Source organism: Sitodiplosis mosellana, unplaced genomic scaffold (assembly GCF_009176505.1).
Source record: "Sitodiplosis mosellana isolate CC-2019 unplaced genomic scaffold, AAFC_SMos_1.0 Smas_scaffold_2, whole genome shotgun sequence".
Taxonomy (NCBI): Eukaryota; Metazoa; Arthropoda; class Insecta; order Diptera; family Cecidomyiidae; genus Sitodiplosis; species Sitodiplosis mosellana.
The window spans coordinates 7,415,124-7,440,813 of NW_022595245.1; the positions used below are offsets into that span (position 1 = coordinate 7,415,124).

The 25,690-nt window shown below is 36.2% G+C and overlaps 4 protein-coding genes and 1 pseudogene across 12 annotated transcripts in view; 3 read left to right on the plus strand and 2 right to left on the minus strand.

The window, feature by feature from the left end:
- The window catches only part of LOC129565231 (cGMP-dependent protein kinase, isozyme 2 forms cD4/T1/T3A/T3B), a 45,730-nt gene extending 35,838 nt beyond the window's left edge, over positions 1-9,892 (plus strand). For all 8 annotated transcript variants that reach the window (XM_055439830.1, XM_055439831.1, XM_055439832.1 and 5 more), the window contains 8 exons: positions 4,715-4,934; positions 7,161-7,251; positions 7,357-7,502; positions 7,680-7,829; positions 8,011-8,418; positions 8,552-8,763; positions 8,835-9,024; positions 9,150-9,892. In XM_055439830.1, the coding sequence (XP_055295805.1) occupies positions 4,715-4,934; positions 7,161-7,251; positions 7,357-7,502; positions 7,680-7,829; positions 8,011-8,418; positions 8,552-8,763; positions 8,835-9,024; positions 9,150-9,315 (1,583 nt within the window). In that variant the 3' untranslated portion in view covers positions 9,316-9,892. The remainder of the gene's footprint in view (positions 1-4,714; positions 4,935-7,160; positions 7,252-7,356; positions 7,503-7,679; positions 7,830-8,010; positions 8,419-8,551; positions 8,764-8,834; positions 9,025-9,149) is intronic.
- A 471-nt stretch (positions 9,893-10,363) lies between these two features.
- Positions 10,364-12,389, minus strand: LOC129564972 (uncharacterized; annotated as a pseudogene).
- An 855-nt stretch (positions 12,390-13,244) lies between these two features.
- On the plus strand, positions 13,245-16,115 carry LOC129565233 (multiple inositol polyphosphate phosphatase 1-like). Its single transcript, XM_055439838.1, has 8 exons — positions 13,245-13,284; positions 13,789-14,017; positions 14,215-14,271; positions 14,343-14,484; positions 14,609-14,649; positions 14,770-14,913; positions 14,979-15,049; positions 15,121-16,115. The coding sequence occupies exons 2-8, from the start codon at positions 13,810-13,812 to the stop codon at positions 15,961-15,963; spliced, it is 1,506 nt and encodes a 501-aa protein (XP_055295813.1). The 5' UTR covers positions 13,245-13,284; positions 13,789-13,809; the 3' UTR covers positions 15,964-16,115.
- A 223-nt stretch (positions 16,116-16,338) lies between these two features.
- LOC129565237 (multiple inositol polyphosphate phosphatase 1-like) lies at positions 16,339-19,255 on the plus strand. Its single transcript, XM_055439889.1, has 7 exons — positions 16,339-17,061; positions 17,324-17,380; positions 17,450-17,591; positions 17,697-17,737; positions 17,839-17,982; positions 18,046-18,116; positions 18,205-19,255. Exons 1-7 carry the CDS (start codon positions 16,854-16,856, stop codon positions 18,988-18,990), a joined length of 1,449 nt encoding a protein of 482 aa, XP_055295864.1. The 5' UTR covers positions 16,339-16,853; the 3' UTR covers positions 18,991-19,255.
- Positions 19,256-19,470: 215 nt separating this feature from the next.
- The window catches only part of LOC129565236 (protein 5NUC-like), a 16,385-nt gene continuing 10,165 nt past the window's right edge, over positions 19,471-25,690 (minus strand). The window contains exons 2-8 of one of the 2 annotated variants that reach the window (XM_055439887.1): positions 23,195-25,516; positions 22,626-23,120; positions 21,430-21,686; positions 21,128-21,369; positions 20,814-20,848; positions 20,105-20,752; positions 19,471-19,937 (exon numbers count right to left, since the gene is read on the minus strand). In XM_055439887.1, the coding sequence (XP_055295862.1) occupies positions 19,821-19,937; positions 20,105-20,752; positions 20,814-20,848; positions 21,128-21,369; positions 21,430-21,686; positions 22,626-23,018 (1,692 nt within the window). In that variant the 5' untranslated portion in view covers positions 23,019-23,120; positions 23,195-25,516 and the 3' untranslated portion in view covers positions 19,471-19,820. Of the gene's footprint in view, positions 19,938-20,104; positions 20,753-20,813; positions 20,849-21,127; positions 21,370-21,429; positions 21,687-22,625; positions 25,517-25,690 lie in introns of those variants that run through there. The other variant, XM_055439888.1, reaches the window with a different exon arrangement.

Here is a 25,690-nt window from a genome sequence, read left to right on the forward strand (position 1 = left end):
CATGAATACGAACCGAGTAGGTTTCATTGAGCATTGACTCGATTGCTTGTGTGTGGTTTTCTTTATTTTGGCACTTTTGTGGTCGGAGAATATAATCTTCGAGTATTAAAAATAGTAACAAATTCACCCGTCCAAAGTCATTTATTTCCAGCAAATTAACAGTTACACGTGTGTGTATGTGTGCGATTCAATTGAATTGGTAACGCTGGAGCGAATTTTGTGACACTTTTCGATTGAAAACTCTTTTACTCAACATCGTGGCTCAATGTTAACAGGCATGCACGATCATATTTCACATTTGAAATTCCCAATAGCGGTTTTTCGATGCTGTTTATTTCTGTTTCATTTTTATTTTTATTATGACAACATTCGTGGTTTGATACCAAAAATACCATCGCCCAATTACATATACGCCCTGCATGCAATGAATTCTCTGTTTGCATTTCGATTGCTTAAGCAACCGAAAGCAGCAAGAAAAATGAAGAAAAAGACGATGAAAAAAAAAAGAAGTTGGACGCAAAATATGGCTGCCAGAAAGTATTTTGCAATGTGAATTATGTGGAAAAGAGAAAAAACCGCGACAATTTACGATTTCCTTGCTGAAACAGAGAGAAAAAGATAAACACACACACATATGCAGAGAGGCCAGTTGAAATTCAGTTGGGGCATATATGAAATGCTGTGTAACTTGTGAAGTGCTTCTCTTCTTCAGATCAGTTTCGTTTTGCCGCATTACCATAATAAGTGAAGATCCATTGTTATGCTATTCATCGATCTGTGAACAATATCGCAATTCAAAATTCAGGCATACGTACATGCCGAATGGCTGTGTTGATTTCAAGTAGTCGTCATGTGACTTCGATTAATATGCGGTTATTTTGTTGTTGCTGTTGCTGTTGCGCTGCGATTCTTTCAGCACCCAGCAAACAATCAGTACACCTAAAATAGACACACATTTATTTTGGTTTGCGTTCAAGATATGGAAAAGGCGACGAACGTATATATGAAGAAAAAAAAGTCTGATCGGCTTAATTCTGATGGCCTGCGAATCTAAGCAGGCGAGACCGAATGTCAGTAAAGCATTTCGAATTTTTAACCTGAAAATTGGACGAATGGCATTGGTGTGCTTTACAAGCATTGCTTGTCAAACAACTCTTAAAATGTGAGTGCATTTGAAAAAAAAGCACCATATTTTCTCTCTGTTTCTTTGTCTCTCTCTCTCTCTAGATCCTAGATAGATCTCCCCCTCCTTCTTCATGGCTCTTTATCTGTTTCCAACAATCCAAACGGTATTCAAAGCGGTCTAGTTCAACGCAAGCCAACAAATTTACTTGTCATTCCATCAAGTGGCCGTTGAACTAATGTGTATGAACGGCCTTCGATTGTTCACCATGATTTCTTAATGAATTTATTTTCAAGTCAAAAAGATTCGAAAAAAAATGTATCAATCAATCGTTACAACAACTCGGAATCCGTGGTTTCATGTTAAAAAAAAAACCAAACGCATTTATTTATTCGTTCTTGAACAACCGAATTAAGTTGAATCGTTAAAAAAACTCATCCAAAGATTTACCGATTCCATGAAATTAACACTATATGTTAAACCGAAGGCATTTTTATTCGACGATTAACGAAAAAATAAAATGTTTTTTATTTCATTCATGTTCAAATCTAAATTTTGAGGCAATCACTCACTTTTGCATGAGTGTATTTAGTCCACACTTCTCTGAGTGAAGTGATGGGAAAAAGAGCAATGGCTAAACGCTTCAAATTTATGTATATGTGCTACACGTGAACAAGAGCAATAACAACAGAGAAAAAACACACAAAAAATAAACGGTTTTCACATGCAAGCCGTGTGTTTTTGAAATGATTTTGTCCGTGAATGACATTGTTGTCGTACTTATGTTTCGCCTAATTTTTTTGTCGTGTGTATGTGCGCGCGCGACCGCGTCGTCTCAAGCCAATTCATTTAAGTCTTGCCCAAAAATGAACCGTAAATTATTTCGTTGGAAAATAAATGACGTAGTCATGCTTATGACTCAATAACACGACGCTCAAAGTGAAGACGAGTAATTGAAAATTGCAAATATTAGGCCATGAATTGGATCACATGGTTTTTTTTTCTTTCATGCGTATGCGTGTGCGTATGCCGTGGGTACACAAAAACATCAATCTAAAAACCTTGCCAAAAGCAATCTGATCGTTTTGTTTTTTTTTCGCTGTTCAGCTTGGAACAACCGTTTCGACCGAAGCTGGTCGTTCAATGTTGGTCAAAATGGTTGAACTCTCGATATCATTCCATAAACGATCAAACGCAACATTCCATTCGTCTATATATAGGAAAAACGCAATGGAATTGTTTATTTTTAAAATGCGAATGGCATTTGAAAGCATTCATTTGTTTCCTCTTTGTGCGTCGACTGTTTCCATTATTCTTTTTCATTTGTTTTTTTGTTTTTGTTTTTGTCGAAGTCTCCGTTAATTGGATTTGTCGCATCAACCAGTTGTGTGTTTAGATACGTACGCGATGACTTGTTTTTATTGACAAATGTGTTTGTTTCACCATTCATGTCTCGGTGTTGACTAATTGTAACTAGTTTATCACACATCGTCACGTACTTTGCGTTGCATTTTCATTGCGAACGACACATTGTCGTCGTCGTCGTTGTTGGTTGGTGTTGAGACGACGATGGTGAACGGCGGCATCAAAATCAAATCAAATGGCGTCGATGATTGGCCATAACACGATAGAAAGCTTATCAAACTCGGTGTTATTAATTGAGAGTAGAGCCACGCTCGATTTTATTGTAGTTGACTTTGATTTGTTTTTCTTTCTTTTATCCATTTCTACAGTCGGACATTTGTAGATTAAGAGAATGTGACGAGAATGGCGCGCAAATTATCCGGTTAAATAAAATATGGAACATCGTATCACACAACTGCTGTGTGTGTGTGCGTTTGTTTGTTTGCGATGGTGTTGTGATACGATCACAAAAGTTGTGGCAACAAGCATTTTCAATCTCATTTCTGCTGAATGTGAAATCGACACAAAGGCTTTTCCAAAAACAAACACATTCAGGCTCCGGCACACATCTATTTATTTTCCATCGAGATTAATAACCATTTCCATGGAATGGGTGTTTGTTTTTGTCGAAGTTCTTCGATAGCATAACGATGAAATGAATGAAGCAACAAAAAAGGGAGCAGAAACAATGCGCAGAAATGTTTGCATTTTTATAATTGCAGCGCTGTAATATGAGCGAGCGCCTTTGATCAAACGATCTTTTATAATATTGTTGCAATCACGCAAAAGCCCGCTCGCTCTCTCTCTCTCTTTCTATTCGGATGTCACGCGACAAACGTTTTCACCGCTTTCTTTCTCGCCGAATTCGATCGGCCGACGGATAGATTGCAATTGCCGTGTGCGGTTGTGTACACACGCTCAAACAGACATTTGTTCGTCTCTTTTCAATTAATATTGTTTCTCGGTTCGAATTCATCTTCATGTCGGCAATTGCCAAGGCGATTGCTTACAGTGTACACAAAAAGCGAACTAACACGTGAAATCAATCACATTGCAATCGAACGGTAACACTAAGCGGAGATATGTCTTAATTTCACCCGAGCAAAACGGAACTGTCCAAACATACAGTTTATGTATCCAAAAGCGAAACTATCTTTAATTCAACGTCTCAGACAAAAAAAAACCCATGCATGTATTTGTAGCTCTTTTCTTTGTTTCATTTTACAATCATTCATTTATTGTTAATTTTGGCATTTTCAATTTTCGGTTTCCAAATCGGTTAATCATCTAAAACAACACCCGTGTAATTATTTACACAGCGAAAGGCTGTGGCCAAAAGTAGCGTGCATTTGTTTTCTCACAACAACAATAAAAAGTACATAATATATTGGTCAAAGAACATGGCTCAGAATTCGAATACATTTTTTTTTCGTCCAAACGTGCGCACACGCTTTCGTAAATGTGTGTGAAGGGAAATGAAAAAAAAAGCGAGAAAAAAACAAAAAACAAAACAATGCGAACAACATTGTTGGAGTAAAAGGCATGTCTTTATTGCGTTAAGCAAGAACTGTGCGATGGAAAAAAAAGAGCAGCCAAAGAAGCAACAACGGTGTAAATGATGATATGCGGAATGTAAGCGATGTTGACTGTCGAAATGCGATGCATTCAATCGTAACGGTGAGCTGCTTCGCTTTGCATTGCATGAAAAGCAGAAAAAAACCGAATCGGTTTTATCTGCCATTGAAATCGGGTAATGGAATGAAAAATGTACGAAAAACCACACTCTTATGTGTGTTAATTGGCATCTTCGTTTAATCTAGATATGTCCGAGGTTGGTTTGCTTCTGCTACGGCTGCCACCTTTTAAACTCGAATCCAAACTGGAAAAAAATCTATGCTTTACCATTTGGGCTTCGGGTATGATCGAGCGGAAAACCAGCCAAAATATTCATAAAATATATATATATGTGTTTTTGTAACCTCGAACAATATGATGGTTATAACAATACATTTAACGGAACTGCTGATGTAGAAACATTTAGGTTAACGCTACCAAGATCAAATCACACGGCAAAAAAAAACCCACCGTCCATTGTTCTTGTGATACACATTTATTTTCGCAGCCACATTTATCGTTTATCTTGTAACTGATTTGTATTTTTTTTTCTGTGGAATTTTCTTTTTACAGAGGGTCGAGTCGAGGTGTCACGTGAAGGTAAATATCTATCAACATTGTCCGGTGCAAAGGTACTCGGCGAATTGGCCATTCTCTACAATTGCCAACGGACCGCAACCATAACGGCAAACACCGATTGTAAATTATGGGCAATAGAACGACAATGCTTCCAAACAATTATGATGCGTACCGGTCTCATTCGACAGGCCGAATACACCGAATTTTTGCGAAGGTAAGTGCGGATGTAGGTTTTAAGTTTTTACGAGAAAATTACGGTTCTGTTTCCGAAAAGAAAAATTCGGAGAAAATTGATGTCTTTTCACTTTGTGACTGATCTTCGTTTACGATTATGCATAATTTACGAGCTAATCTTCATTTACAACGATTCATAAATTGATCAATCATGAATGATGACCATTGGTTGATTCGTAAAATGTGCCTTCCGTGACAATGCTCAATTAACGGTTGTCACATCGAACGAAAATCGGCATGGAATGAAAGTGAAATTGAAAAACTGTCAATTAAATCATCACTTCGTGCACACGCCACACATAAACATTACTTCGAACAACACCGAAAAGAATGAGTCGACTGAGTCGAATTGCATTCGAATACGATGGTTAAAATTGCAAACAATGAAATTGAAAGTTTCGTTCGCATTCACATTCTCATGCAACATATGGAAAACAGGATAATTTCTTTCATTTTTCTCCAACGTCTTTTTTTCGTCTTGCGTTTCAAAACCACAAAAAACATGCATTGTTCAAATGATTTGGTTTTTGTAGCAATAATTGTTGTTGTATTGCCGAACGTTTTTTCTTTCCAATTTCTCATAAATGCATTGTTCATTCGTTGAATCGTCGGAATTGCGCAAAGTAACAGTTTTTTTTATGATTTTGAACATTTTTATTTCTCACTTAATTAACAAATTCGCTTCGGCTGTTCTAGAAAAGAATCGACGCCATAAAATTCGATAATAATAAATAATTGATTCACACTTCATTTACAGCCATTTCCAGTGATCTATTTCCTATATGGGCATACAAAGCATTATAGACTCGATTGATGAGTACATATTTGTGCATTGAGATCTGAATAGATACGGCTGTAAAAAAGATAGTAATAGCTATGGCTTTACGATCAGTAATAAACGGCACATGTCGATTTCTTCGGGCAACAACAAGCAAATTGGATTTGCATGGGCTCAATAAGAAAAATCAATTGCTTTGTCGATTTTATACACATGACTTATTACGAGGCGTATTGAAAGAAACACCATTGCGCTTTTGGACAGCCGAAGTCTACATCGTCTTCAGCGTGTAGCATTTGCTATTGTTGGCCCGCAAGCTCCATGCTAATAATAAGAAGAAAGGAAGAGAAAAATGACCAAACATTTTTCTCTCGGCGATTCGTCTTTTCTCAATCTCTCTCGCTCTCTCTCTCTCTTCCTCTTCCTCTTCCCCTGTCGCGCTCTCGATTGGTCGAGTTGTATTTGGCGTGTGTGTTTTATTTTCTGTCGCCGTCGTCGTTTCGATCGTGTTTTACATCGATGGGCGAAATAAAGAGAACACAAACGCACCCAACACAGGAAACTTTCTCTTTTTTCACAACTTATTTCTTCTCTCTCTCTCTCTTTCTCTCTCCGCTTATTTCGTTGACCCCTTTTTAATTGCATCGAACTTATGCACATGAGGAAAAAAACACACACACACCGTTCGGGAAAAGAAGTCAATATAAAAAAGCCAACCGCTACATATAGATAACCGTATCTATGTCGCGCAGTTGGTCGCGATGGGCAAAAAAAAACATTCGAAAGAGTCGAGAGTAAACATTGACAGTCAGCTAATTACCTGCTAAATATGCTTGCCATTTAATTGTGCGGTTCCGAAAGGTAGAGACAGAAAAAAAACGAGCGATTGCAACAAGATAAACTGTGATAAAAACATGCCAACTATTCGAAATGAAGAGTTCCATGCTGCGCACACCACAAATAAACAACAAACACCCAATGAATAGTGTGAATCAAATGTGGTAAATCAATTAATATTGCAAAAGGTTGGAAAAGTTAGAAAATATGTATTCATCTTTCAAAGTAAACAATTGAATATTTTAGCACCGCAAAACAGGCACAACTCTTGCAATATCATTGCTGTGTGTTTTTTCTGTGCTGCGTTGGTGAAGCGGAAAGCTTTTGGCACACTGTTTCTACAAAATGCCATCCATTTGGAGAATTCGTTTCGCACAATTTAATTCACAAGTTTTTTTGTTGCTCTTAGTTTTCTCATTTTGCTTTCTTTGCACAATTCTATGTATATTGGATTCTGATATATCGAAATTTGCCGGTAAAACTGTGTTCAGTCACAGGAAATGAAATTGAATTCGATTTACATAATTTAGCGATATAACGAGAGGTGATTTGTGCAAGTTTTAACCATCCATTTCTGTGTTTTTCTTGCAGCGTACCGATTTTCAAGAGTTTCCCAGAAGAAACTCTCATCAAGATTTCCGACGTCTTAGAAGAAACGCATTACAATCAAGGCGATTACATTGTAAGTTAAAGTGTTTTTTCTTTACGCAATTGTTGATCTCGTTTTTTTACGAGATGCTTTTTGATTGAATAAACACCGTTTAATTTTGCTTCTTTCCTGGTATAGGTTCGGCAAGGTGCTCGTGGAGATACATTCTTCATCATTTCGAAAGGCACGGTTCGCGTTACGATCCGTCAGCCCAACTCGCAGGAAGAGAAATTCATTCGGATTTTGGGCAAAGGTGACTTCTTCGGCGAAAAGGCATTGCAAGGGTAAGCAAATTGATACTGTTTTCATTTTTTCCATTCCCAAATGAATAAATGTTCAATTTTTTTTCGTCCAAATTCGGCGAATGGCATTCATAATTCATTAAAATTTCATATTTATTCAATTGAAATCAAATTCAAATTCACGATTTAATCAATTTTATTCATTTCAAATGTCTACAGTGATGATCTGCGTACGGCAAATATCATTTGCGATTGTGAGGATGGTGTAACATGTTTGGTCATCGATCGCGAAACATTCAAGCAACTGATTTCGAATCTAGATGAAATTCGCAACAAATACAATGATGAGAGCTCATTGGAACGCAAAAGGTAGGTTTAGTTCTTTGTTTGCATTAACCATTTACCTAATATGGCAATTTTATATAATCGAATACTTTTCATGCGTTCATTTTGAGAAGTATTGGTGGGTATAATAGATTAAGGATTGTTCTTTATCCGATTTTTTTTCCATTTATCGATTACGTACTAATTTTTGTCTCACTTTTTGTAGAATCAACGAAGAGTTCCGTGATGTTCAGTTGTCCGATTTGCGTGTACTTTCAACGCTTGGCGTTGGTGGATTCGGTCGCGTTGAATTGGTACAACTTCATTCGGACAATTCACGCTCGTTCGCACTGAAACAAATGAAGAAGGCACAAATCGTTGAGACACGCCAACAGCAGCACATTATGTCCGAAAAGGATATCATGTACGAGGCCAACTGCAGCTTCATCGTCAAATTATTCAAAACGTTCAAGGATCGCAAATATTTGTACATGTTGATGGAAAGTTGCCTTGGTGGCGAACTTTGGACCATTTTGCGTGATAAAGGCCATTTCGATGATTCGACCACACGTTTCTATACGGCCTGCGTTGTTGAAGCATTTGACTATTTACATTCGAGAAATATCATTTATCGGTGAGTTTCGGTTTTATTCGATTCTACAATTTGAAACTGTGCAACTGGGAAAATTGACTGCAAAATCGGATCAAACATCAAATTTAGACGTATGAAGCGAAGATAAAATAAATTCTTCTCATTTCCGTTGCAGTGACTTAAAACCGGAGAATCTTTTGCTCGATATTAATGGTTATGTGAAGTTAGTCGACTTTGGATTCGCTAAGAAGCTTCAAACCAGTCGAAAGACATGGACATTCTGCGGCACACCTGAATACGTGGCTCCAGAAATTATCTTGAATCGAGGACACGACATCAGTGCTGACTATTGGTCGTTAGGTGTTTTGATGTTCGAATTGCTTACAGGTAACTATCGGAAAACACTGTAGATAAACATTGACACTGATTTTCTGACACATTTTTTTTTCATTCTAAAGGTACGCCACCATTTACTGGAGCCGACCCAATGCGAACATACAATATAATTTTGAAAGGAATCGATGCCATTGAATTCCCACGTAATATCACACGTAATGCAACCGCTTTAATTAAGAAACTGTGCCGAGACAATCCTACCGAACGTTTGGGCTATCAACGTGGCGGAATCGGTGAAATTCGAAAGCATAAGTAAGCATTTTGTTCTTTTTAAATATTCGATACAAAATTGTCCCCTTTTGACTTTCTGTTCAAAAGGAAAATCGAAGAAAATTCTTACTAAAAAAAACTTCTTTTCATTGTTCTCCATTGGTCAGGTGGTTCGATGGTTTCTACTGGGAAGGATTAGTGAATCGTACTTTGACACCTCCGATTATGCCAACTGTGAACAGTGCCATAGATACAACGAATTTCGATGACTATCCTCCAGATCCAGATGGACCACCACCAGATGATGAATCCGGATGGGATAAAGATTTCTAAGCCAAACTTACTATTTGCATTGAATCCAAACAAAATAAGAAAAATACGGCAACTTAAGAAATTCGAAGAAAATTCAATGCAAAATCTGGCCTAGATTTAAAAATTGCCAATAGCAAATATAGCCCATTTTTAAACATGTTTTTAAGTCATTTTGTCGCAACATTGGATTTCTACTAAACAATGAAAGTTCAAAGAAATGTCAGTTTTTTGTTTGTATTCAAAATATTCGGTCATGTATAAAATGAATATGCGATGCAACAAATTTGCCTGCGGTAGATTTTTTTTGAAGAAGAAGACGAAAAAAAAGAAGAAAAACATTGAAGATGAAAATAAATTGAATTGTTCATTATTATTTACTTTTAAAACGCTAGATTAGTCATGATTGTAACTATAATATTAATAAGTTTAATTATGTTTTAATTCATGATTTTCCTTTTTTGTAAAATTTTATGAAATTTCGATGATGAATATTGCAATTTGAAATTTTCACTCCGTTTATTTCCAATTTCATTTTGAAACAACAACTCTTTAACTAATTATTATAAATAAATACAAAAACAATACAACTTTTATTCTACGCCATGCGGTTTTATTTATTTCCTTGGTTTACACTATTCCGATAACAGATTGACACGCTTATTAGCCTGCGAAGAGTATTTTTCCAATCGTTTTTATTTCATTTTAATTCATTGAATAAACGATTTGAAGAATTGAGTGAAGCGTCTGGAATATTTTCGTTGGCAACTCCACAGGCGTAGCTTTAGTTTGTGATCGCTGACAACAGAGGGTGCTTCTTTACATTCAATTTTTACTTTTCAGTTAGCAGGTGATTTGTTTGGAATAACATTTTGAGCACTTGACTTATTTTATTACACAATGAAAAACAAATAGATTGAACATTGAACACAAAAGTGAAGCACAAGTGCGCTGCTATTTTACTGACATATATGTTTCTTTTTTCTGCAATATTCCAATTTTTAGTCATTTCAGACGGAGGCGCGTTGCAAATTACGTAAACATTCGTAGCTGTTTCTAAGCTTGTGCTGAACATGAGATTATAAAGAGATTTACGATAAAGGGTAATTTTTCAAGCACTTTCTTCTATTTCTCTGCATAAGTGAGTCACTAAATGAAGATTGAATGGCTTTGTTTCCATGAGCTCTGCAAACAAACGCATAAATGTTATTTATTTTGATAAATCAAAAACAGCTTTTTACAACAACTTCCGATAAAAACGAAATTCACATTATTTTCACGAAGGATATCTTATCAGATGCGACTGAGTGGTAACTACCGTTGCTAATTCCATCGCACATGACAGAATTCGTGGAATTGAACAATTGAATAGCTAATTCCTGTGCTTTACTACGTATTTTTTTGCCCCTTGTCGTTCGAGGAATTTCATCTACAAAATAGACACCCCCACGTAGTTTAGAATTATCTGGGAAACGATCTGTGGATGAAAATGGAATCGTTGAACATTCAATATAATGATTGTTTCAATTGGAATTACAATGATTACTTCAGTGAATAAATTACTTATAAGCTATTGATTCCAAGTAATTTAATCGAAATCACAAATTTCATAAATCTTGAATCATGATTAATCTTTAGAAATAAACAAAATAAAAATTACCTGCAACCAATTTATAAATCTCCTCTTCTCATATCTGCCATTTAGCTGAACGCACAATAAGAGCGGCTGGTAAGTCCACTGCTAAATCATCAGGTATGCCGGTTACACACGCAGTTTTTATTGCGTGTGAATAAATCAAGAAAGCTTCAACTTCAAACGATGAAAATTTACGACTGCAGTACTTCTTTTAGTACAGTAAATTCTTTTCTCTACCAACGATACAAATATTCCCATCTTTGTCTACGTGGCCAATGTCTCCAGTTGAGAAAAAGCCTTCACCTTAAATTTGTTGGGGCCTTCAATACAAATTTCGCCATCCGTATCAATGCCACATCGTTTGCCATTTATGCAGTAGCTACCAGCCAGCTGGCCAATAGTGTCTTTGCCACTTTTCGGCCAATCTAGCGATACCACTCCCATTTCTGACAAACTATATCCAACTACAGCCATTCCATTCGGCAAATAAGAATTGTATTCATTCAATGCGCCGAATGGAACTCTATTATCACCAATCAATTGGAGTCTAATGCTTGATAAGTCGTTTTAGTCATTAGGCCGCTCTTCAAAGCACGTAGCACCGATGTACGTTGCCCATTATGAGCAAACTGCTTATCCAATCAATTGAATTCATGCTGAGCAAAATGTCGTTAGGTTCTGTTGCACCAAATGTGATAATGCTTGAAATTAAGTTGGCATGAGACAAAAGAACTCCTTTTGATGGACTTATTGTCCCCGATGAGGCCATTTTGATAGCAGCATCTTTGTCTGCGTCAACTCCAACCGTTCTAGAATATGGCGTAATTCTTATTCAGTTGAAAATTTTGGAAAGGATGACAAAATCAACTCACAACAAATTTTCTTCCGTTCCTGTTTCTTCAAACAAATTTTCCACTGGTTCTGAGTCACCTTTCACGCTATTTAATGTGAAAATGGTTGCTTGATGATTTGCTTCTTTGAGACACTCGTCAAGCACATCATACAATTCAATATCGCAGAAAAAGAGATTTGGTCGTGTCATTTGAAGCATGCGAATGATGTCCGCCTTTCCATGCGAAGCATTCCACATATCTGCCATGGCGCCCAGGCGAAATGAAGCAAACATCAGTGACGTCAAATAATCGGAATTCTTTGCCAGAAATGCAAACACTTGTTTTGATCCATAACCACGCTACTGAAGATTTTGTGCGGCTCGAATGGTTTTTTAACGAAGCTCATCGTACGTGAACGATCTTCCCGAATCAGCACTTATCTAAGATAAGCAAACAGTTTCATTCACATTGTACACAAACTACACTAATCCATTTATACTTGTGCGATCCGCGACCCATTTGTTTTCATTGTTCTCAACAGCACTTGAGCAATCGAAGTATTTGGGTCGTATAGCTGTGGAACATCACGACCACTCCATAATTTGGCATTTTCGTCGAACTTTGTACAAAACATGATGAAAAAAAACTGTTTTATGAAGAAATATCCAATGTTTGAAGATTATCTCTTGAAAAAATTCCCAAATCACAAAGCAATTACTGAAATAAAGGCCTTTGGAAGAAAAAATGAATGTGCTATCAATAGACTTTCAAAAAGAATTCTTGAACTTGCTAAAGTTGTATCTCCTTTCGTATTCACATCGAAACTGACGTAGAGCATCGATGAATTTCGGTTATTTAAATGCGAAATGGCCAATTTGAAATCCACAAAAATAGATTGTTTTCAAATGTGTTTATAAATATAGAATCTATATTATAGATGGATAAAAATAATTCAGAACAGTGTAAATCTGAATAAAAAACGATTTCAGTGTGCAAAAAAAACGCGTTGAATACGAACCACGTCTAATAATACGTGTGGGGCATAACGTATGATCATGAATTAGATGCGTTCGAATTGACCTCGTATGAGTGTGGTCATTCAAGAATATTTCAAAGTGGCTTATGCTTTGTAATAAATTTGTCGTTTTCAATAAAATTCCGAAGGGACATGAAGAAAGGAAAATCCCCATAAGAGAAAGAAAACATATTTTGCAAAATGAGTGTCAACTATTCGATGAATGTTTGTTAATGATATGCTATCAGCCAATAAATCTGTCTCATAATGCAAAAACAAAAATTAAGATAAAATTTTCCCCAGAAATAATATAAATCTCAAAATCGTACGCGTTTTATCTGCTTTCCCGTACACAATCGAGTATTGTTTTCTTATCAAACCCTTTTGGCTTCTGTATATCTTTGAGATAAGCCGAATATGCAGTTGGTGATTAATTCGAAAAATCTTCGAAAAAATGGTCCTATTTAAATGCGAAAAGCACGCAAAATGAACTAGTTAAATTTTATCCCGTAAGTGTAATTATCATGTTCTACACCATTCTAGTGGAAAAGTAAATCAAATTAAATTATTGGGAACTCGTGAGTTTTCTTCTGATTCTAATACAAAATTCATTTGAAATCGCAAAGGTTTTCGAGACACTTGTCTCATCTTCAGACGATGAACATAAATGATGTTGTATTATAACAATTGCCATATGGATACTTGATTTTATGTAAAATTAATCATGGTGCATCCTTAGAAATTCCAAAATGTAAATTATCTTAAATGATTTAAACTTAAAAGCTAACAAACATAAATCGTTATTATTTTTAAATCAAGTGTCTATATGACAATTTATGTAATGCAAATTTATCGCCTGAAAATGAGACAAGTATTTCGGAAATGGTTGGGATTTACAACAAAATTTTCTATTAGAATAAGAAGAAAACCCATGTGCTTTAATTAATTTGATAACTACATACAGTATTCCATCGAACTAATTTAAAATTGTTTGCATTCAATTAACCATCTAGATCAACGGAAAATTTTCCAACATGAATATCCGCGTTGAGCCCGTTCTCATTAGTTTTATATTTTTGACATTGATCCAAGTGTCGGTGAATTGTCAAAAATCACAAACGTGCTGTGAGAAATATTGCTATGAATTCGACAATGTTCGACCACAGGAAGAATTTTTCTCTTCGAAAACTTCCTATTTCATTGGAAAACATGCAGATTTAGGCAAAGACTTTCATGTACCAAGTAAGTTCGACCAAATGCAAGACAATGTTTTTTCTATTTTTATTGTTAATCTAAAGTAAAAATTAACACATATTCGAACGTTCATCGTGATTGTACATACAAAATGTTCGATTTTTTAAACTTTTGGTAAAAAAAATGAGTTGAACTGACCAAATGAATACAGACTTACTGATGGCGACTGCATAATTTTCTTTCAGACTGTACTCCGATCAAAATTTGGCTTTATATAAGACACGGTTCCAGACTACCAAAAAGTAATGTCAACAGTTGAGTAATATCAAGAGAAAAGAAATTAAGTGAAAGTCATTCTTTTTTCAATTTGTAGCCAGAGAAATGAAACGTTTGAGTCAACTGGAAGAGTTGAGAGACGAAATTATTGCAAATTATGAAGAGCGTAACTCACAACCAGTCATTGGTGCCATGTGTAAAAATGATATAGATCTGCTGAAAACATGGCGCTGGGATAGGTATGTAATTTACGCTTATCATACTCTTATCAGATTTTCTCATTCAACTTTATGATGTTGAATTTGACATTTGTGCAAAGACTGGCAAGTGAATGAACCGATTTTTTTTTAAATATTTCAACAGCAATATTACCAGCGAATATAATGAATATCTCACTGTCCAAGGTATGACAATTAGATGATTTTAAGTTGTTCTAACGCGTAGAAAACACGTTTGGAAACGCATTTTCATGTTTCAAAAATTTGTTATTGAGCTCAATTAGATTAATTTAAATTGAATCTTAGGATGGAATGAGGCAAAAATACTTGCACATCGATATCGCAAACATTTCCCGAATATTTTCCAAGACAATTACGACGAAAGCAAGTTCATATTCCGTTATACAGACGTTCACCGTACTGAAGCTTCATTCAAAGCATTCACAGAAGGTAAATTCACTTCAATCATCCACAAAGCGGAACAGAATGAAATTCAATTTTAAATGTTCATTCAGGTCTTTTTGGAGAAAATGCATCCGATTACATTCTAACACCACCGATGGAAGAAAATAAGAAAATGATGATGGTATACACGCTGAATTCCATTTCGGTCTATTTTTTCAAATCGTTTTTTCATCTTTTTTCTTCCATTCTCAGCCGTACAAATTCTGTCCAACCGACAAAGAGGAAACTGCTGGTGAAAATTCGGAATATGGAAAATATTTGAAATCAGAGATCATGAAACAATTGGTATCTGATGTGTCTCAGCGACTTGGTTTCAAAAAACCCCTGGAACTGAGACAAGTGATGGATATGTACGATATGTGCATTTATGACCAATCATTCAATATGAGTGAGTCGAGCCCATGGTGTACGGCATTTACTCCATCACAAATTTACGATCTTGAATATCCTGAGGACCTTCGTAAATATTATGAGAGTGGACATGGACGTGAAGCAAACGCTCGTTTTCTGTGTGAACTTATGAACGATATGCTTGGACATCTAGGAAACAATGAGCAACCAAAGGCTGTCGTATTCTTGTCACACTCATCAAGTTATCTCCTCCTTTTGTCTTCATTGGGAGCATTCAAGGATTCGGAACCACTTCTTGCTGACAATTATCATCGCTTGGCCGATAGAAAGTGGCGCCTGAGCAAAATTGCACGACTTGCATCGAACTTTGCTGCCGTTAAATATTACTGCCCGAACGAAGTTGAAAAACGAAAGGTCAAATTCTTCATTAACGAAGAGCCACTCGAGTTAGAGGGTTGTGATGGGGGAATGTGCGACTGGAACGTAGTCAAAGATCGCTATAAAATTTATTCGGAAGTTGACTGTGACGAATACTACTGCACCAAATCGAAAACTCCAACTGGAGCTGCAGCTGGAAGTGGAACTACAACGGAGTCTGCAGCCAATGTACCATCATCATACATTTTCCTGTTTGTCACTGCTCTTGTCACTTTAGTTGCAACATCTTTTAACGCAATCTTTTAAATTCCATGAAAGTTTCGCAATTCTTCGTTTCATTCAACCTACTCTTTAAGACTCGCCGATACACAAACTTAATTATTGTTATCAACGTATAAACGTGTATTACATATATATTGTAGTTTGTAAAATATTATTCGTGAATAAATGTTCGGAAGTTCAAGCAAATCGTTCTACATTGCAGATGAGTGAGATTGTTTTGTTATCAATCTCGCTCAATTTTCATATTGTCTCTGAGATAAGTAAGGTAAATATTTATTGGGCTCTTCCTGAAATCACTGCGTCATACGGTTTTAGACACGAACGATTAACACATCAGTCGGTTTTCATTATTATACAAAGAAGCGATATTGAGAGATTTTACTATTTACCAGGGAAGAAGTACAAGAGACATCCTTTTGCGCCATTCATCGCTCGCTGCTTGGCTTTGGCATTGACCTAAATAGGTTTTTTAAATGGACGGTATCCAATTGGAATTCCACCTGATTAAAGTTTTTTGACACAGACTTTTACAATGATTTAATTATGCAAAACAGGAAGATATTCATTGAAGCGTAATTTTTTCCATAGTGGGAATAAATCTGACGATTTATTCAAAAAAGAGCGGACTTTCTGGAGGGAAATCATTTCCCAATGTGGTAGTAGCTTACTATGGAATTGCGAACGAAATTTAGTTTGAAATTTTTTATTATTGAATTAACGATCAAATGTTGCCTAGATGGATGAGTGTTTTTTTGTTATCAATCTGGCTCAATTTGAATATTGTCTCTGCGATAAGCAAGGTAAATATTAATTGAGTTCTTGTTGAAACCACTGCCTCATGCCATTAGAGAAAAGACGAAAAACACGTCAGTCGTTTCTCGAGATCATAACAAACAATAGACCAAAGACAAAAGATGTATATTTTCCAGCCATTCATCGCTGGCTGTTTAGTTTTTACATTGACCACAGTAGTTTTTGTGAATGGTCACAGTGTAGATGGATACTGTCACGAATACTGTTATAGTTTGGATCACATACGACCACAAACAGACTATTTTTCATCGAAAACATCTTATTTTGTATCGAAGCGCCAATACGTGGGTAAACACTTCATAATACCAAGTAAGTAATTTTCCACTGAAACAAAACAACAGATAACATCTCAACACAGGGAGTTAGCAAGACGTCCGTTATATAGTTTTTGACTTCGATTTCGAGGAGGAAGAGAGATGGATATATACAACTTGTATTCACCATCTCTTTCGATGAAAGTTCAAAACCTTATAACATGCGAATTTTTTCATGTATCCAACAGATACAGAAATGGAAATGTACGAATTAAACCGTTTGATATGCGCAAATTAAAATTGGTTCTTGTTTTCAGATTGTAGTCCAGTTAAAATTTGGTTATATATTCGACATGGAGCTCGTTTGCCAAAAGGTTTCTAACATTCATTTGATTATCATTATTCAAAGCAATTAGAGTGAATGAAATCTCGTTTTTTTTTAGCCAAAGAAATGAAGCACTTGAGACAGTTGGAAAAGTTAAGAGATGAAATTCTTGCGAATCATGAAAAAAATAATTCAACGCTAGCGTTCAGTGAAATGTGTAGACCAGATTTAAAATTATTAAAAGAATGGAACTGGGATCGGTGTGTATAATGTGTGCTTACACGAATCTAAAATTTAAATGATAATGCAAATCCAAATCTTTGTGGCATTGACTACGTAACTACTACGTTTCTCTTTTCTCTTAGAAATATAACGGAGAAATACGATGAATTTCTCACGGAGCAAGGTAATTAAAGAAAACTAACATTTAACCGTAATACCAATGGATTACCGCAATTATAGCTCAAATTTTGTTTACCCATTCAATTAAAATTGTTTCCATTATAGGATGGAATGACATTAAAACCATTGCAAAGCGATATAAGCAGCTGTTTCCGAACATTTTCGAAGACACATACGACGAGGAAAAGTTTTCATTCCGCTATACAGACGTGCATCGTACAGAGGCTAGCTATAGAGCATTTGTTGAAGGTTATTCTCCTTTTATTATTTCATTTCTAAGGCAATGCAACAATTTGTATTACTTTCATTTAGGTTTATTCGGTCTTGATGCACACGAGTACATCCACGTGCCGCCACACCAAGAAAATATCAAACTTCTGAAAGTATGAACAACAATTTGACCCTCAAGTGTTTGCCAATTGAATTAATTTATCAATTTATGGTCTAATAAACGGTTTCTCCTCTTCGTAGCCGTACAAGTTTTGTCCAACCGATGAAGAGGAAATTACGGGAAAGGATTCTGAATATAGAAAATATTTGAAATCAAAAACAATATCGCAATTGGTCATGGATGTTTCGAAACGTCTTGGATTTGAATGTCCATTGAAAATGAGACAAGTGTTAAGTATGTACGATATGTGTGTATATGAGCAGGCATGGAATTTAAGTGATTCCAGTCCATGGTGTGCAGCATTCACTCCATCACAATTCTACGATCTTGAATATCCCGAAGATCTTCGTAAATACTATGAAAGTGGCCATGGACGTGAAGCAAATTCCCGATTTTTGTGTGCACTTGTCAACGATTTGCTCGCTCATCTTGGGAATGACGATCAGCCAAAGGCCGTCGCATATGTAACACACTCATCTAGTTTGTTGCTCCTGTTGACATCACTGGGAGTATTCAATGATTCCGAACCACTTCGAGCGGATAGCTATCATCGCCTTTCCGATCGGAAATGGCGCCTTAGCAAAATTGCACCATTTGCATCAAATTTTGCCGCCGTTAAATATGACTGCCCAAATGATATTGAGAGTGAAAAAGTGAAATTTTTTATTAACGAAGAACCAATCGACTTTGAATGGTGCGATGCCGGTTTATGCGATTGGAGCGCTGTAAAAGAGCGATACAAGAAATACACCGAAGTTAATTGTGATGAATATTTCTGCAGTGGTACTAGTAAATCTAGCGTGTTTTCGATATTTCTTATAACACTCGCCACTTTAGCAGCCATAAGTCTTTTGTTCAACAAGTAAATGGTTCGACTGTTAAAATAGTAAATAAAGGAATCTTCCGCTTGCCATCTCGTGATATTTGTTCACGTGATAAATATGCGTTCAACTTTTAAACGCAACGTTTGAAAGTATTCCATTGTTGACACATGGAATTGTACACTTGTTAGTATTTTCGGTCTATTTTGATAATGAAGAATGAGACCAAAAACTTATTTATTCAATAGAGTAATATGCCTGGAGTTTGAATGTTTTTGATGAATAAAATTATTGTTTTGAATAAAAGATAGTTTTTGTGTTTGGGTTGTCTTTGTCACTTTATATTTTTTGTTTCCAGTTTTTAAATGAATAGAGCAGTTGACGTTATTTGTCAAAGTATATAATTTGCCTAATACCAAATGAGAAGAAAAAAACATTTTTATATTAAAAGCATCAGGCAGCAAAGTTGCTCCATCCAGGTATGTATGTGACCAATCAATACGAAATCGACCTACATTTACACTCTTTTTTGCAATCAATAAACATAGTCTTTATTTTGTCTGAATGCCAATTTTTTTCTAACAAAAACCAGTTGAACACAACAAAATAATTTTTTTCTTCAAAAAACACACAAAAAATTCCATATAATCACATTTGGGAGGAAGGTAAAATAATAGTTTGAAATTGTACACGGGAATGTACACAAACAAAGCTGGCATTTGTAAGTAACTTATATTTAATTTACAAATTCAATCGAGATTTTCTGATACAGTAGTTCATGTAGTAATTTCTCCAGATTTTCTATTAAACAAACACTAACGGTAGGGCACTGTGGTAATTAAGTAGATTTAAGTAGAATTTAAATTAAACAAAAATTAATTTTTATAAACTTTGATGCGCCCCTCAATGGATGGATAAATAACAGGAGAGTTTTGAATGTATTTCTGCACAGCATCCTGAACCGTTGTATTCAAGTAAGTTGCTTTGAGATCCTGTTAAATAAAAGGATATTAATTGAATGCTAGTTGATTGAAATTTATTCTTCAATTTAGATAAATTAATCCGAAGCTTTAATTTCTCAATGGGATGAATTTGAAGCATCAAGAAAACGCCATGAACTCAAGAATTCTTGATTTTTTTTCATTCGAAACGAACTTACTTTAAACATAGTAAATCCGTCACCTCCATCGTATAAAAATGATGATATAATAATGCCGTATTGACGATTCGGATCGAGATTCTCATATAATGGAACTAAACAAGTTGAGCATAGAACGTTCGCTGATACGACACGATTTCCCGATGGATTCGAAATATTATAAACGACATGCATCCCGGATAATTGCAAAAACTCGCCCGGAGGACCATATTCAATGTATCTTCGCACAGAGTGTTCAAGCACTTGTTGTAGTACACGTCCCGTAATATTAACCGCGATCAATTGATTTTCAAACGGAATAATTGTTTCCAAATCGAATCGTGTTATTTTCCCGATTTTTCCCGATGCACGAATATCTCCACTGGCCATTATGGCAATGGGAGCGTCTGTTAAATCAGTACCATTGTACTGTCTTATCCTTGTATTGACAAATGCATCTGAAATGAAATTGCCAATGTTGCATTCGTTCGTACGGCATTTGGAACCATCTAGACGCACTTTTGTGATGCCAATCACTTTTTCGGTGATTTCGTTTACTTGAGGACGGTAAACATCCTCTAGTGCGGCAACTTCTGGATCGCGTGGAATGCTGTCATCAAGTAAAATTGGTTGACCGCTCCAATGAAGAAGGTTTCCATCCGCGTCAAACTGAAATGAAACTTGGAAAATTAGCATTAGGACGTTTGGCAACTTCACCATATGAACTCACATTCAATCTCAGTGCACCAATGTATTTAGTAAATGCTATGCGAATAAATAAAGAAAAAGCAAATCAACGTACCGTGTACATTATTCAGATAAAAAAGTGTTCGTAAAGTCATACACAAGGAAATGTTCAGGTCAAGTATCAATTGAGGTAAAGTCATTGAAAAAAGTCTTAAGAGCTATCCCAAGCCCGAACATATGGCTTTTGTTGTTTGCCTGAACAAAAGTGTTTATCATCCAAATACCAAAAAAACTTTAACATAATCTTTCTTCTCATATCCATCAGCTTGTGTAGCTCTTTATTATAATAATAATTACCATACGCCTGAACGACTGGAACTTCTTTTCCGCTACTTTGTGTGACAATCGTTGGATAAGGACCTTCACTCACTTCTGTATCTGGCTGTTGACCAGAGTATAAAAAGGAATGCGAATGCCCGCCCACAACAACATCGACCAAAGGACAACTTTTGGCTATTTCCTGATCAACAACATAACCAGAATGACCCAAAGCTATGATTATCTTGACACCTTTTTCTTTTAGTAAACCGGCTTCTTTGCTGTAAACAAAAAAATTAAAGTCGGCGCAAAAAATTTACTTTTTTCAGTTGAATATTCACTTGATAGCAGTTATTTCCGGAACGAATTCCACATCACTTTTCATTGTCAACTCCTTTGTTTCGGGTGTAAGATAACCAATAACACCGATCTTGAAGCCTTTTACGTCTAAAACAATGGATTTCTTGAGGGAACCGGTTTGCCATAATGGATGGTTAGGCGCGTTATCTATATTCGCGGTAAGTACTGGAAATTGGACTGCCTTCAAAAAAGGAACCAAACTATCTACACCTTTATCAAGCTCATGATTGCCGAGACTCTGCGAAAAGAAAAATTCAATTAAGAATTAAAACAAATGATGTAGAGAATTTGAACAATGGAAAATATTTTTAAAAATGAAAAGAACATCAAGTTTGATCTCGGGTAGATTATTTTTTGCAATGATTCAATGGCCATTATAATTCACTAATTATTAATAGTGGAGTCACTTTAATTTTATAGAGGGCTTAAGAATCGCACATTCAGTTCACAATACAACTCATTTCAATGAGAGCCACAGCGCTCGTGTGCGATGCTTTCCTCAAACAAACTGAGTTGTGTGCGGACACCGCTCACTTACTTTTCCTTTGCTTCTCCTTTGCTTCTCCTTTGCTTTCTCCGGATCTTCGTTCGGCCGGAAAAATAAGAAGAAGAAGAAGTAGTAGTAGGTTCAACATAGCCGAAATATAGGCACGAACATGTTTTTTTGTTCTATTCTGCGTGTCTGCTGTGAGTATTTGAGCGCACATTTAACGAACAGTGGAAAACTCATTTTTATTTGAATATTTGTGAACTGTTCGTGGTACACGCACACGCCATCGTGACGCATTGCGCTACTCACATGGTCCACTCAGTGCAATTATTAAGCCCTGATTTTATTCGAGGGGATTATTTGTCGTCGTGAGTCAGAAAAGCCTCGCATATTTCCTGTATCTCATAGAAATCTAAACACGAGTCACTGCAAAATAACACAGAAATGATGACTCGTAAATTTTCATGCAAATTCGCAATACTTTTGCGGCTGCTTTAAATTTATCTACTGACTTTTAGGTTTTGCACTGTCATAAGCCAAAATTCATTGACACAAGCTGTCACACTGTTTTGTTAATCATCCGAAAAAAAATCCTAAATGGATAAGAGTTATTAATCACGCCAACCGTCCACATCTCGATCGCAATGAATTTTGGCTTGGATTTAAAGCGAAAGTGTTGATACATACCATTGCATCTGGCCGCAGAATGTTCATAAAATCCGCACAAACTTTGTGTTTAAATACAGAAAACCACGGCGTCCCTACGTAAGTATCACCGGCATTCAAATATAAAACAGCAGGCCCACCATTTTTGGCTTCTTCCCGATACTTTTTAACTACATGCGATACACGTGCAAAACCACCGTAACATTTCTTTGCTGCAGCATCTTCTGCTGAACATTTTCCGGACGATCTATCCGTCTGCTCGAAGCGAGAGTGCATATCATTGTTGTGCAGTATTATAAAATCCAATGCTGGATTTTGTTCTATTGGCCCTGTCCATGCCAAATCCACTGATAATGCGATGACATACAGAATTATCGAGAACGAGCAAGCTTTAACGTGTAACATACTACTCATATTATACGTATCACAATAGGTCACGACTTTAAGAAATACGGAAAACAAATCAATTCAATCACTTAATTACTCAGAGATGACGCGATTTTGATAATCGTAATTCTGTTAAAATCATTAAAAAAAACGTAGGTTAAAGTACTTCTTCTGAAATAATCGTACACTAAAAAAAACCTAACCTCTTAATCTCTAGTTATTCCCGTTATGTCATACGCGATTGACAAATAAAGCGAACAGACTGAAAACATTAACAAATGTAAATAATAGCAAAACTTGATAAATTGGCTAGTAAAAAAAAACGTTGAATGAATGATTGTGTATGTCGAGAATTCCAAGCAAATTCGTCTTTCGCGTTTGTTCATTCACCAATTTTGAAATAAATACACTCGATTCGATTGTTCAAACTTGAAACTTAGACATTTTTCTATTAATTTCATGAATGAAATTAACTCGTTGAATAAATTGATGACTTGATGAGTGTGAATACTGCGAATTTTCGACTGACGATCTTCACTTCTTCACTCTTTGAGTGCGACTAAAGGCGTCATGCGTTTGCTTGTTGATATTTATTATCCCCATTCACTATGAATATAATTGTTCATTGAATATTCATATCATCTTCATGTGTCTCCATGTGATTGTGGCTTTATTGCGAATAAGTAAGCTGATAAAAATGAAGCAAGCCGAGTTCGATTAGAATATTGCTTACTAATTAACAATTGACTTGATAAGAAGCATCTGCGATAAATTGCAACGACACAACGCTGTATTTGGGGAAGAACGGTATGACGAGGTGTCGAATGAGCGTCGTACATGTGTATTATTTGCCTTTTGTACTATAACGAACTGTGTGTGATGAAGCGTCGCGCTCATGTAGTAGTATCGTTCTGCCTTACAATGTACTTGTACATACCGAGCGTTAGACCAACCGTTCTTAATGTCGACGCCAACTATGCTTGAGTGCATATTTTCTGTCGAGTTTTATCTTAATTATAATCATGATTTTCTTAACAAAAATGTCTGAATGTTATAACATTCTGATTGTATATGTGAACTACGAATCAAATCTGAGTCTATGGTGAAAACAATGAAATTTCTCTAAATTCGAAGAAAAAAAACTTTCAGTGTGCGACAAGGTCTAAGGCAGCGAAACAAAATCAAATGATGATTCAAAAACTATAAGCCTGCTCCACGAGGCGAGCGTTTAGTTCAATTGTTGACACGTAGATGTCGCTATGTCAGACGCTAGAACACAACAATATCATTCAAACACAAAAGACTATTGGAATGAGTGCAATTTTGAATTTCATTTGTGATTTGAATGAACAAACCGACGTGCTCATCATGTGAAATGGAATTTTATGCTTCAATTCAAATAAGTTGAGAAAACAAAAGCCCATTCAAAAGATCCACAATCAAGATGTTAAATCGAGTCGTCAATGTTAAAATTCAGAATAGGAAAAAATAAAAATGTGCAAATAAATTCTGGTTTGGAATTTAGTTGAAGCATCTTTGGAATCCAGTTAATTAGAAATGCAATAGAATGAAGTAATCAAAACAAACGTAAAAAAGGTGTAGTTGAATGCACCGTCATCGTTACAGAGCACGTTGTTTTCTAAATTATTATTGCCTCTACGTGTGTGTGTGTGTGTGTGTGTGTGTATGTATGTGTTGTTTACATCGTCTCAATCGGAAATTGAAATAGAACGAGAAAGAGAATTGAAATACAACGAATGTTACTTTGATGCATCGTGAACTTTCCCATCGTGCTGCTGGTATACCGTACACACCGCATGGGATGCATATATAGTAGTAAATCTATTTGAGCGTATCCAGAACGTACGAGAAAAAAAAGTGCATTGTATGTTTTCGACGCAGTCCACATTGCCGTAGAAGAAGCATGGTAGCCTCGTGTTTTATTTACTCTGCCTTTCGGGGTTTTCGTAGTAAACATGCAACGAACGTGAACGCAGCAAAAGCAACAGCAGCAGCAGAATCGAGGCAACACCATAGCAGCACACGTGTGTACGTGTTTGCCTGTGCTGGTGTGTTTTGACGACGCATTTCGCTCGGCCAAACGAAATGTTTACAAAATAAATGCATTGCGCGCGTAATGCGGTACAATGGATTCCGTGTATACATGTATGTCGTTTAGCTCCGTCTCTGTCTCTGTGTGTCTGCCTTGTTTCGCGATTCCATGCGGTTGATGAGCTAGTGTGTTGTGGTGGCCCACCGAATCGATGTGGAAATGACTATATCGCATACACAATATAAGATAGTAACAGTGGATGTATGGCACGCGTGGTATGCAGCGTGATATGCGCTTGAAAACAACTCATTGCTCTCACTCTCACTCCATGCGCCACATATATTCATCATCAATGTGTGCTTTCGTGCACGTCCATGTGGCCATATCGAACCACGCGCGCGTTCCCATCTCCCTCTATATCTCTCGCTACGTGTGTATGTGTATACATGTAACGGCTGCATGTGGTGGAATACTACAAAGTTTATATTTTGATATCGATTATGAATGAAAAATTTTATAGTAATTTGAAGAGTTGATATGTTAACGCGCGTACGCTTCGAGCGGCCGTGCATTGGGCATGCCGAATGAAAAATATAAGGCACATCGACGCAATACAAAATAACAACACAATTGGAATGTATAATGC